We start from the raw sequence: 12,131 nt of genomic DNA on the forward strand, positions 1-12,131 counted from the left end.
AATAACAATGCTATGTACCATGCACTAATTATACTGTAATTGTGAAGCGCTATATGAAATGAAGTTATTATAGAAATGTGACACTCCTTAGTATTTAATGTATTTTTAAAGTAAAACAAAATAATAATTTATAAATACTTTGTCGGATTTGGGCAGAAATGGGGTTACTCTCCTACATTTAACCTACAAAATGCATCACTGCTGTTGGGTCACTCTGGTCCTGGGAGAGACTGGACCCCAGGAAATATCCCTGGCGGGCGTTGCAGCAGTGGCTGCTTGGCATTCTGGCACCCGAGGGGTTACAGGGTGGCGCAGCAGGTGGGAGACGCAGCCTCTGGCGCTGTGCCAGGCGCAGCTCTCTGAAGACAGGACAAGCTCTCGCTAATAGCCAGGAGAGGTGATTAAATGCAGCTGCCTCGGTGCAGCCCCCCTCGGAGGGCTCCCCCCCTCACGCGCCTCCTGCCTTTTAACACTTTCAGCGCTGGAGCGGCCTGCAAAGCAAATAACCCCTAAAATGTTGACCTTTTGTGGGGCTGCGTGGGAACCAGCCACCCCATTTCCTGCGGAATTGATGCACTGCTCCCACTACTTTTTTAAAGCGGAGTTTCAATGTAATGGGTAAAAAAAAAAAAGGTTTTTATACAAGTGACTCAGTTTCCTTAGATTTAAGCTACCGGTTTTACTTATTTGGGTAAAATAAACACATTTCTCAGAGAAAGCCACATTCAAACATATCAGCTGTCTTTATTTATCTTGGGTGGCCCACGCCAGTCCTCAAGGGCCACCAACGGGCCTGGTTTTAAGGATATCCCTGCTTCAGCATAGGTGGCTCAGATTGAGCCACCTGTGCTGAAGTAGGGATATCCGTCAACCCTGATCTGTTGGTGGCCCTTGAGGACTGGAGTTGGCCAGTCAACAACTAAGCCACTGATTGAGCCTCCTGTGCTGAAGCAGGGATAGCCTGAAAACCTGACCTGTTGGTGGCCCTTGAGAACTGGAGTTGACCGCCCCTGATTTATATATTTCTATGTTTGACTAATGATGGCTTTTTAATAACCGCGCAAACAGAGCAATGCTTGGGATTTGCATTGGACTTTAAGATGGAATGGCAAACAGTCTTATCACCAAATTGTAAAAACTCTCCTAACCTTTTATTATTAAAGGTAAAAAAAAATATTTAACAAAACTAATTCTGGACTGATTTAAGTTTAGTGGTGTCAATCAGCTTGATTTAAACCAATTGAACGTGTCACTGCCCTTAACTCCTTGTCCCTTTAATAACACTTCAACTGCACACCAAATGACTTTTGGCATTTACAAGCCGTACACAGTACTTTCAATCTGGTCATTTCTATGCTGTGAAGTCCAGCGTACAATAATAACCTAACCCCTGCACTGACCTTGGCCCCCTGCAGACGCACTTACCAGAACACCCTCCTACTGTCTCTGTAAGTTCTTCCTACCTACCAATTAGAGTGTAAGCTCTTGAGGGCAGGGACTCCTTTTCCTAATGTTACTTTTATGTCTGGAGCGCTTCTTCCCTTTATGTGTTATATTATTATGTCACGTGTATTGCTGCTGGGAAGCACTATGCACATGGATGGCGCTATATAGATATACATATATACATATATACATCCATACATCCATGTATCGCAGGAGCCCTGCAGAGAAGTTGTTTCATTTCGGTGTTGCAAATTGTTGGCAAGTATTAGATGTACCATAACACTCATAAAATCTCCACCAGCTCACAATATAAAGACAATTTTATTGCCGATAAGCTCTTAGAAACTCAAAAATGATTCTTATTTATTACTGTTTCAGTAGGACCTTTTCCCTTTTCTCTCTCCTGGTGAAAAAATTCGGTCATAAGCATCTCTCATTAAAAATAAAATTATTTGAAATAAATAAATATATAAAATAAATATCATATACATTTCATAAATAGTTTTTCGTCCTTATGCACAGTATCCATGCGTGTATCTTTTATAATGTTCCCTAAAAACAGGAGCATCGTGTTTGGGGAGGGGGTCAGTTGCACGAGTCGGCGTGAGTAAGGACTACCTCTTCAGTAGGGCACTGTCCAATAGGTTTGGGGTTTTATTGGGAAGGCTTGTTTCTTTGTGACCTTTCCAAGCTTATCAACAGGAACTGTTTCCAATCTAAGGTGTTTGATGTCCTCTTATGCTTTTAAGCTGCAATGATTGCTGCACGTGACATATCTTCATCCACCCTGAACAGTTACAGATAGTCAGTCGACATTAAAAGTTATATATAAATCCCTCTCCCAACAAAACCGATCTGATATACACTTAAAACAACCCTTTTGGCCTCAACTTAAGTGCCTACATTTCTAGGAATCACCCGTGGTTCCTAGCAGAAATATGGGAAAGATTAATGGGACCATTTATTCTGGGTTTTTTCCCCAAAAAATATTCGGCAGGCTTTTTTTTCTCTTTAGATTAAGGTGATTTGATTTCAGTACTGAGTCCCAGAGAAAGATTGGGAGGAAATATTTTCCCTACTTGGGGAATTGAACCTGTCTCCCGTAAACGTTGGATGTAATTCTGTGTCTGTCAGGGAAGCTGTTAACAGCTTTAAAACCAACCCATGTGACAGAGCTACTTTATTTCTACATCTTTTTGGGGGGGGATTTGCTGATTTTCTCCCCTCTAAAATATTTTTGGGGCAAAAAAAAAAACCCCTGTTACAACCATCCTCTTTATCTCCCAGACTATCAGAGAGGCTGGAACAAGCTCCCCGCAGCCTCGAGTCGAGTTTATGCAATTTGTTGTTGCAGAATTCGATGTTGTTTCAGTGGATAATTCTTTGCCACATTTTGTTTGGTCGGAATTTGTAGCTGGGAATTCACCTGCGCGTTTTATTCATTTATTTCTGATTTCTACGTCTTGTTGTTTTTTGAAGACCAAAGGGAACTTTCCCATTTCTCTGCGGTTTACCCCCAGTGTGACTCCATGTTTACACACACCTGTCCTGTTTCACCCCCCCCCCCTGGTTTTCAGGATATCTCTGCTTAGCACAGTGGGCTCAATCAGAGGCTCCGTCTTCGATTGAGCCACCTGTGCTGAAGGTGGGACTGATTGAGCCACGTCTGCTGAAGCTGGGATATCCTGAAAACCTGACCTGTTGGGGGGTCTTGAGGACTGGAGTTTAGGACCCCTGTTGTATAGCATGAACAAATAGAAGTATCCCCTTATAATGATGAAGCTCTCTTACATTCAAGCACAGTACCTCTGCTCTCTCGTTTCTACACCCTCGGGTGAAGGAGAGGCCCGTAAAACACGGCAGAACAATTCAAAGCGTTGTAGGCCCCTCCTAAACTAATGGGGTTAATTCAACTTAACCAATGACAGGAATGGCTATTTATATAGGGTTCCACAGACTGGGAACCAGTGGTTAAAATTCGATGGTACCGAGTATCACTAGCTTTTGTCTTATTACTATTTACAAACGTAAGCATCCTCTTCTTAATAAAAATAAAAAGTGGTCAGTTTCTCAAAGGCCCCTCTGCTCCCTTTCTGTTGTAGCACAAACCTTTTAACAGTACCCCGGTCCCAATGTTTAAAAGATCCATGCGTTCATGCAACACGTAGCATTTCTTAACAGCATTTCGACCACTGTAAGTGACCCCCGGTATGTACAGAAGTGTCCGCAGCCAGGAGAACATCACCTATAGTGGAAAAGGTCTCTGTACATGACAGGGATTTTGGAAGCATCCACAGGCCGTGGGAGGAAGTGGGTAAACTTCTGGTGCCTCTTAGTCCTGTACCCGTCTCGGGGTGAGCCGTCCTTGTTTAGGGCCACGTAGAATTGCCTCTCCGAGTCGGAATGTTTATACAAGGTTGAGGCGTACGTGTTGTACCAATTTTCTTCAAACTGCTCCCGGAAAACACACTCCCTGTTCAGCTTCTTCTGCGAAATAAAGGGGAACATCAGTTAATGGTTCAGTGACCAACAGCGGCCCAGAAGAGAAGGTAAAACGGCTTCTCCGTGGGAACGGTTTCCTTAAAAAGTATCCATCCCACCCAAAGTACCAGTTCCATTTATTTGTATCCTGTGACGTGGGAACGCGTTGGGTTCTAGCAGGTCAGCAAATTATGGATTCCTAACTGCAAACAAAGAACAGCAAAGTACTTGTTGATTTGAGGACTGAGTTTTATCAACAAAAGATTTTAGATAAAGATGATAAAGGCCACTGAAAACGTTTTCAGTTTGGAGATATTGAAAGTTTAACAAAATATCAAAAGGTGGCAGGGAGTTACAATTAATCTCTTAAACATGCCACGGTCCCCAGCCCTCTGTACACCTATAAGGCAGGGAGGGGTGTGCAAACTTTTCAGTCTGTGCCCCCCTGCCGCCTCTCCCACCCCTCTCCTTACATTGTCTCCGTCGTCAAATGACGCCACGTTGCCATGGTAACGCATCGCCGGAGACAAGGTAAGGGAAGTCACAGAGGCCGTGCGCGATCCTCACTTTGCGCACCCTGCTATAAGGGGCACTTTAGACACAATTGGTGTTGTAGAGGTAAAACTCACTAAATGCACTGACTGACTGACGACATTTCTTGATATTTCTATTGAAAAACTAATTGAAGACGCGGAATCTCCAGAACGTGTCATATCAGAAAACCTTCCTTTTTAAATAGTTTTTTTTTCCTGAACTTTAATCACCTTTTCCTCAGAGAATGTAGTTACAGAACTTTTACCTGTACCCCGATAATATAATTTCCCAATGATTTTGTTGTATCAGTATCACAGACTTCCAGTCTCACTTGCAAAAATCAGCACTGACATTATATCCGGATCCCACAAATTCCACACATTTCTGACCTCTCCCCCCAAACACACACACACCTCTCTCCCCCCCAAACACATACACCACACCCCTCCAAACACACACCTCTCACTCCCAATCACACACCTCTCCCCCCAAACACACATACACCACTCCCCCCTCCACACCCCTCTCACTCCCAATCACACACACCTCTCCCCCCCAAACACATATACCTCTCTCCCCCCCAAACACATACACCTCTCTCCCCCCCAAACACATACACCTCTCTCCCACCCAAACACATACACCTCTCTCCCCCCCAAACACATACACCTCTCTCCCCCCCAAACACATACACCACTCCCTCCTGCACACCCCTCCAAACACACACCTCTCACTCCCAATCACACACCTCTCCCCCCCAAACACACACACACCTCTCACTCCCAATCACACACCTCTCCCCCCCAAACACACACACACACACACACACACACACACACACACACACACACACACACACACACACACACACACACACACACACACACACACACACACACACACACACACACTTCTCTCCTCCCCAAACACATACACAACTCCCCCCTCCACACCCCTCTCACTCCCAATCACACACACCTCTCCCCCCAAACACATACACCACTCCCCCCTCCACACCCCTCCAAACACACACCTCTCACTCACACACCTCTCTACCCCCAAGCACACATACACCTCTCCCCCCACCCAAATACACACGCACACCTCTCTCCCCCCACCCAAATACACACACACCTCTCTCCCCCCATCCACCCAAATACACACACCTCTCTTCCCCATCCACCCAAATACACACACCTCTCCCCCCAAACACACACCTCTCGCCCCCTCCCAAAAAACACACACCTCTCCCACAAACACCTCCCCGCCCCCAACCCACCCAGACAAACACCTCTCAAACCCCCCCACCAACACACACACCTCTCCCCCCTCATCCTCCCAAAAACACCTATCTCCCCTCAAACACACAGCTCTCCCCCTCCCCCCCCAAACACACACACCTCTCTCCCCCCATCCACCCAAATACACACACCTCCCTCCCCCCATCCACCCAAATACACACACCTCTCCCCCTAAACACACACCTCTCCCCCTCCCCCCAAACACGCACACCCCTATTTCTGTAGGATACAGTCATTTTGTTCACAAATCTACATTTTCTAAACACAAAAGAAAAAAGCCGGCGGGCTAGAGCAATGTGGGGGTCTCCAGGGGTTCTCAACTCCAGTCCCCAAGACTCCCCAACAGGTCAGGTTTTCAGGATATCCCTGTTTCAGCAAAGGTGGCTCAATCCGTAGCTCCCTGCTTCAGCACAGGGATTGAGCCACCTGTGCTGAATCAGGGATATTCTTAAACGGCAAAATGTATCAGGTCTCTGCTTTCTCCCTGATAAAGATTCCCGCCACCAAGAGATCACCAATCCACACCCAAGCCAGAAACAGACGTTGCATGCGGGCGTCACTATGGACCCAGCCAGCAGTGCGTTGGTTAACCGCTCGTCAATGTGTTGTAGACCCCCCCTGGCTGGAACATAAAGGGTTAACACCCCATACTTTCTCTCCCAGCTGCAGTAAGCCCTGGTCTAAAAAAAAAAAAAAAAAAAAATGAAAAATCCACTTTTTCCCTTGGACTGAATGTAGTGCTTTTAGCATCGCTAATTGTGTCTTTGATCCCTGTAATAGGAAAATGTCCACCTGTACAGAGATTTCGCAGAGATCGTTCCCTTATGCCTTGGCACAGACAATCTATGTTTTCAACATGAATTTTACAGCTTTACATAAAAGAACCTGGCTTGCAAGTGACACAAAGCAGGGCCAGCCCAAGCCCGCTGCGGCCCAGGGAAGAGAGCAGCCTATTGTAGAAACACATTCTTAATCAGAAAATGACTACCATATGTATGTAGGTTTCTTAAAAGCTAGGCTCAGAAAAGTCGGGGGGTTTCCACCCCCTTCAAAAGAGAAAAAAGCGCCTGCGTTTAATGCAGAGGGAATATCTGCAAACAGCCAAAATACCAGCGGGGAAAAAAAAAGACCAAAGGGATTATTGGTATTTTGTGCCGTGCCCGCCTGGCACGGAAAGTGCTGCGATGCGCAATCTGGAAGGTGAAATGTAAGGAGTTGTTTGGCAGCGCGGGCATAGGTAGGCCAAATTAGGGAAAGGAATTTTGGTTTCCTTTAGCACCTCAGGATGTTCCAGGCAATGCACCCCCTCGTGTGTCAGTCCCGCAAAATGTTCCATCATAAGGGTAGGAATAACAAACAGGGCAAAACTCCCCCCAGAATTACAGCAGGCGGGGGAAACACCCCCCTTCCCAATATAACACAAGGTTGGAACAACAAGTTACCCAGATTACTTCCCTAAATACGACTTTGGCCCATCCCGTCCCACACAGGACAAAATGAAATGAAAACGCTAGGTCAGGGGTGGCGAACAGGATCAGGGTCAGGTTTTCAGGATATCCCTGCTTCAGCGCAGGTGGCGCAATCAGTGGCCCAGTCTTTGAGGAGCGGAGCACTAGTGATTAGCGCAGGAGGTGCGGGGACAGTAGTGATTAGCGCAGGCGAGGAGCGGTACACTTAATTAGCGCAGGTGAGGAGCATCCACACGAACACACCCACACACATACATATACACACGCATGCACATACATACACACACACACTTCCACACACCCACATACATACACTCATTCCCATACACACGCATTCCCATACACACGCACACACCCACATATACACATATACATTTCTCTCGCACAAAATGGTTTTGGGGTACAGTCCCCAAGTATTTGATCCAAAAGGTATAGTTTCTATTTAACGCTTTGATTGCCAGAGGATCTGACTGCAGAGAGGGGGGAGGGGGGGGGGAGGCGAGGGGGGCAGATTAATAAGACAATATTTCAAGAACTTTTTTCGTAAGAAAATGGCCAAGACATGACAGAGGATGAAGCCTTCGCTATCTCTGCCCTCCCGATCTCTGCCCTCCCTGTCTCTGCCCTCCCTATCTCTGCCCTCCCTGTCTCTGCCCTCCCTGTCTCTGCCCTCCCTATCTCTGCCCTCCCTATCTCTGCCCTCCCGATCTCTGCCCTCCCTATCTCTGTCCTCCCTGTCTCTGCCCTCCCGATCTCTGCCCTCCCTATCTCTGTCCTCCCTGTCTCTGTCCTCCCTGTCTCTGCCCTCCCTATCTCTGCCCTCCCGGTCTCTGCCCTCCCTGTCTCTGCCCTCCCGATCTCTGCCCTCCCGATCTCTGCCCTCCCTGTCTCTGCCCTCCCTATCTCTGCCCTCCCTGTCTCTGTCCTCCCTATCTCTGCCCTCCCTGTCTCTGTCCTCCCTGTCTCTGCCCTCCCTATCTCTGCCCTCCCTATCTCTGCCCTCCCGATCTCTGCCCTCCCTGTCTCTGCCCTCCCTATCTCTGCCCTCCCTTTCTCTGCCCTCCCTGTCTCTGCCCTCCCTGTCTCTGCCCTCCCTGTCTCTGCCCTCCCTGTCTCTGCCCTCCCTATCTCTGCCCTCCCTGTCTCTGCCCTCCCTGTCTCTGCCCTCCCTGTCTCTGTCCTCCCTGTCTCTGCCCTCCCTATCTCTGCCCTCCCGATCTCTGCCCTCCCTGTCTCTGCCCTCCCTATCTCTGCCCTCCCTTTCTCTGCCCTCCCTGTCTCTGCCCTCCCTGTCTCTGCCCTCCCTGTCTCTGCCCTCCCTGTCTCTGTCCTCCCTATCTCTGCCCTCCCTGTCTCTGCCCTCCCTGTCTCTGCCCTCCCTGTCTCTGCCCTCCCTGCGTATTACCAACATAGAAACCTGGCACTCAGCTTAACGGCTGCTTTAATAGGAAAGGAGGCTGAGTACTGAGTACTTTTACTTCTAAACATGTTGCTACTGCACGTGGCACTGTATACTTGATGGTGGCACTGTATATTTGATGGTGGCACTGTATATTTGATGGTGGCACTGTATATTTGATGGTGGCACTGTATATTTGATGGTGGCACTGTATATTTGATGGTGGCACTGTATACTTGATGTGGCACTGTATATTTGATGGTGGCACTGTATACTTGATGGTGGCACTGTATACTTGATGGTGGCACTGTATACTTGATGGTGGCACTGTATACTTGATGGTGGCACTGTATACTTGATGGTGGCACTGTATATTTGATGGTGGCACTGTATATTTGATGGTGGCACTGTATACTTGATGGTGGCACTGTATACTTGATGGTGGCACTGTATACTTGATGGTGGCACTGTATACTTGATGGTGGCACTGTATACTTGATGGTGGCACTGTATACTTGATGGTGGCACTGTATATTTGATGGTGGCACTGTATATTTGATGGTGGCACTGTATATTTGATGGTGGCACTGTATATTTGATGGTGGCTCACCCTGGCCACTCGCTCTGTACTTAAAACCTCTGCACAGTGCTGTTACAAGCTACTCTATCACCCCGCAGTTTCCATAACCCAGGGGAGGCCGACTCCAGTCCTCAAAGCCCACCAACAGGTCAGGTGTTAAGGATATTCCTGCTTCAGCACAGGTGGCTCAATCAAAGACCGAGCCACTGATTGAGCCACCTGTGCTGAAGCAGGGATATCCTGTAAACCTGACCTGTTGGTGGCCCTCAACGACTGGAGTTGCCCCTCACTCCCCACCGCCATAATCACGTGCTTAGAAACAATACATTGAAGGTTGAATGTGCAGAGGGATACTCAGCACCATTATACAAGGCACTGTGCGCGGCGGTGTGCAGCTGCATTGCCTGCTTTCCTTTACATAGCAAGGGTTAAGCCACGGGTTACTCATATGTACGTCTAACCAGCTGCAAAAAAAAGTCCCATCTTATCCAATTTATAAATGCCAACAAATGCCCCCCCCAGCCCCTCGGGCGTCGGAGAGGTGTGGCTTGCAGCTGGTAACCAAATCACTGATGTCTTATCAGCTTATGGGATCAAGGTTTATTCTAATTAAAGACTTTGATTATCACAAGTCAATACAGCCGACATTGGGGCCGCAGTAACCTGATGGTTCATGTTCTGTTGATCTGTATCTAACTTTCCATTTTGTTTTCTAAACCTTCATCTTTTGGTGAAGCTTCATATTTCCCTGGCGTCCGCGGTTACCATGGCACCCTGTGTTGTTTTAATGAGCGTGCAGGGCAGTGGCCATTTTAACCCCCCACCCACCCCCAGGGAAGGCGAATTGTCAGCCACTGATATTTCCGTAATAAAACTGCAGAATTTGGAACGGAGAGGTGAGTTATACACTGCAGCGAGAGGACATTGCTATAATGCAAGCGAAGGAACGTCACTGCTCTTGTTTTATGGCGAGCAGAGCGGATTACTGCTTTAATGTACTGAAAGATGGGTGAGGCCAACAGGTCAGGTTTTCAGGATATCCCTGCTTCAGTGGCTCAATCACTGGCTCATTTGAAGAGCCTGTTTCAGCGCAGGTGGCTCAATCAGTGGCGATTGAGCCACCTGTACTGAAGCAGGGATATCGTGAAAACCTGACCTGATAGTAGCTCTCGAGGACTGGGCATGTCCTCGCCTGCTCTACTGAAATCACAAAGGGAGTGTCACAGGTAAGACACTGAAGTGCGTGGGGAAATACTGTGTTGCTGGTCCTGGCAATGTAGGGGTTAAATATATGTGGTATTCACTCAATGCAACCAAGTATCTAAGTCACTGTTTTAACCACTTCAGTGCTGGAGAGGCGTTTAATGGACAGAAGTGCAGTGTGAACCCTTGTAGAAGTGACGTTTCCAATACTCTGTAATGATATGATTTGCGCCCTGTATATAGTGATCCTATTCCTAAAGATCACGTGGTTACTGATTACCTGTGTATTATATAGATTCATCCTATTCATAAACCTGTAATAAATATACCGGTGTTGTGCCCCCTTCTTCTATCCCATCGCACGTGCAGCAGCTATAGGGCTGCCAGGTGTTCAGTGCTGAACTGGATGTACGTGTATACCGGTAATACCTCTCTGGGCGTGTATGTGTATACCGGTATTACCTCTCTGGGCGTGTGTGTGTATACCGGTATTACATCTCTGGGCGTGTGTGTGTATACCGGTATTACCTCTCTGGACATGTATGTGTATACCGGTATTACCTCTCTGGGCGTGTATGTGTATACTGGTATTACCTCTCTGGGCGTGTATGTGTATACTGGTATTATCTCTCTGGGCGTGTATGTGTATACCGGTATTACCTCTCTGGGTGTGTATGTGAATACCGGTATTACCTCTCTGGGCGTGTATGTGTATACCGGTATTACCTCTCTGGGTGTGTATGTGTATACCGGTATTACCTCTCTGGGCGTGTAAGTGTATACCGGTATTACCTCTCTGGGCGTGTACGTGTATACAGGTATTACCTCTCTGGACGTGCATGTGTATACCGGTATTACCTCTCTGGGCGTGTATGTGTATACTGGTATTACCTCTCTGGGCGTGTATGTGTATACCGGTATTACCTCTCTGGGTGTGTATGTGAATACCGGTATTAACTCTCTGGGCGTGTATGTGTATACCGGTATTACCTTTCTGGGCGTGTATGTGTATACCGGTATTACCTCTCTGGGCGTGTATGTGTATACTGGTATTACCTCTCTGGACGTGTATGTGTATACCGGTATTACCTCTCTGGACATGTATGTGTATACCGGTATTATCTCTCTGGGCGTGTATGTGTATACCGGTATTATCTCTCTGGGCGTGTATGTGTATACCGGTATTACCTCTCTGGGGTGTATGTGTATACCGGTATTACCTCTCTGGGCATGTACGTGTATACCGGTATTACCTCTCTGGGCATGTACGTGTATACCGGTATTACCTCTCTGGGCGTGTACGTGTATACTGGTATTAACTCTCTGGGCATGTACGTGTATACCGGTATTACCTCTCTGGACGTGCATGTGTATACCGGTATTACCTCTCTGGGCGTGTATGTGTATACTGGTATTACCTCTCTGGGCGTGTATGTGTATACCGATATTACCTCTCTGGGTGTGTATGTGAATACCGGTATTAACTCTCTGGGCGTGTATGTGTATACCGGTATTACCTTTCTGGGCGTGTATGTGTATACCGGTATTACCTCTCTGGGCGTGTATGTGTATACTGGTATTACCTCTCTGGACGTGTATGTGTATACCGGTATTACCTCTCTGGACATGTATGTGTATACCGGTATTATCTCTCTGGGCGTGTATGTGTATACCGGTATTATCTCTCTGGGCGTGTATGTGTATACCGGTATTACCTC

The 12,131-nt window shown here is 47.4% G+C and overlaps 1 protein-coding gene across 2 annotated transcripts in view; it reads right to left on the reverse strand.

Annotated features, from left to right (window-relative positions):
• Window positions 1-979: 979 nt before the first annotated feature.
• Window positions 980-12,131, reverse strand: part of FGF16 (fibroblast growth factor 16) — a 40,237-nt gene continuing 29,085 nt past the window's right edge. The window contains exon 3 of one of the 2 annotated variants that reach the window (XM_075573501.1): window positions 980-3,930. In XM_075573501.1, the coding sequence (XP_075429616.1) occupies window positions 3,688-3,930 (243 nt within the window). In that variant the 3' untranslated portion in view covers window positions 980-3,687. Of the gene's footprint in view, window positions 3,934-12,131 lie in introns of both variants that reach the window. The other variant, XM_075573499.1, reaches the window with a different exon arrangement.

This window comes from Ascaphus truei, chromosome 16 (assembly GCF_040206685.1).
Source record: "Ascaphus truei isolate aAscTru1 chromosome 16, aAscTru1.hap1, whole genome shotgun sequence".
Lineage (NCBI taxonomy): Eukaryota > Metazoa > Chordata > Amphibia > Anura > Ascaphidae > Ascaphus > Ascaphus truei.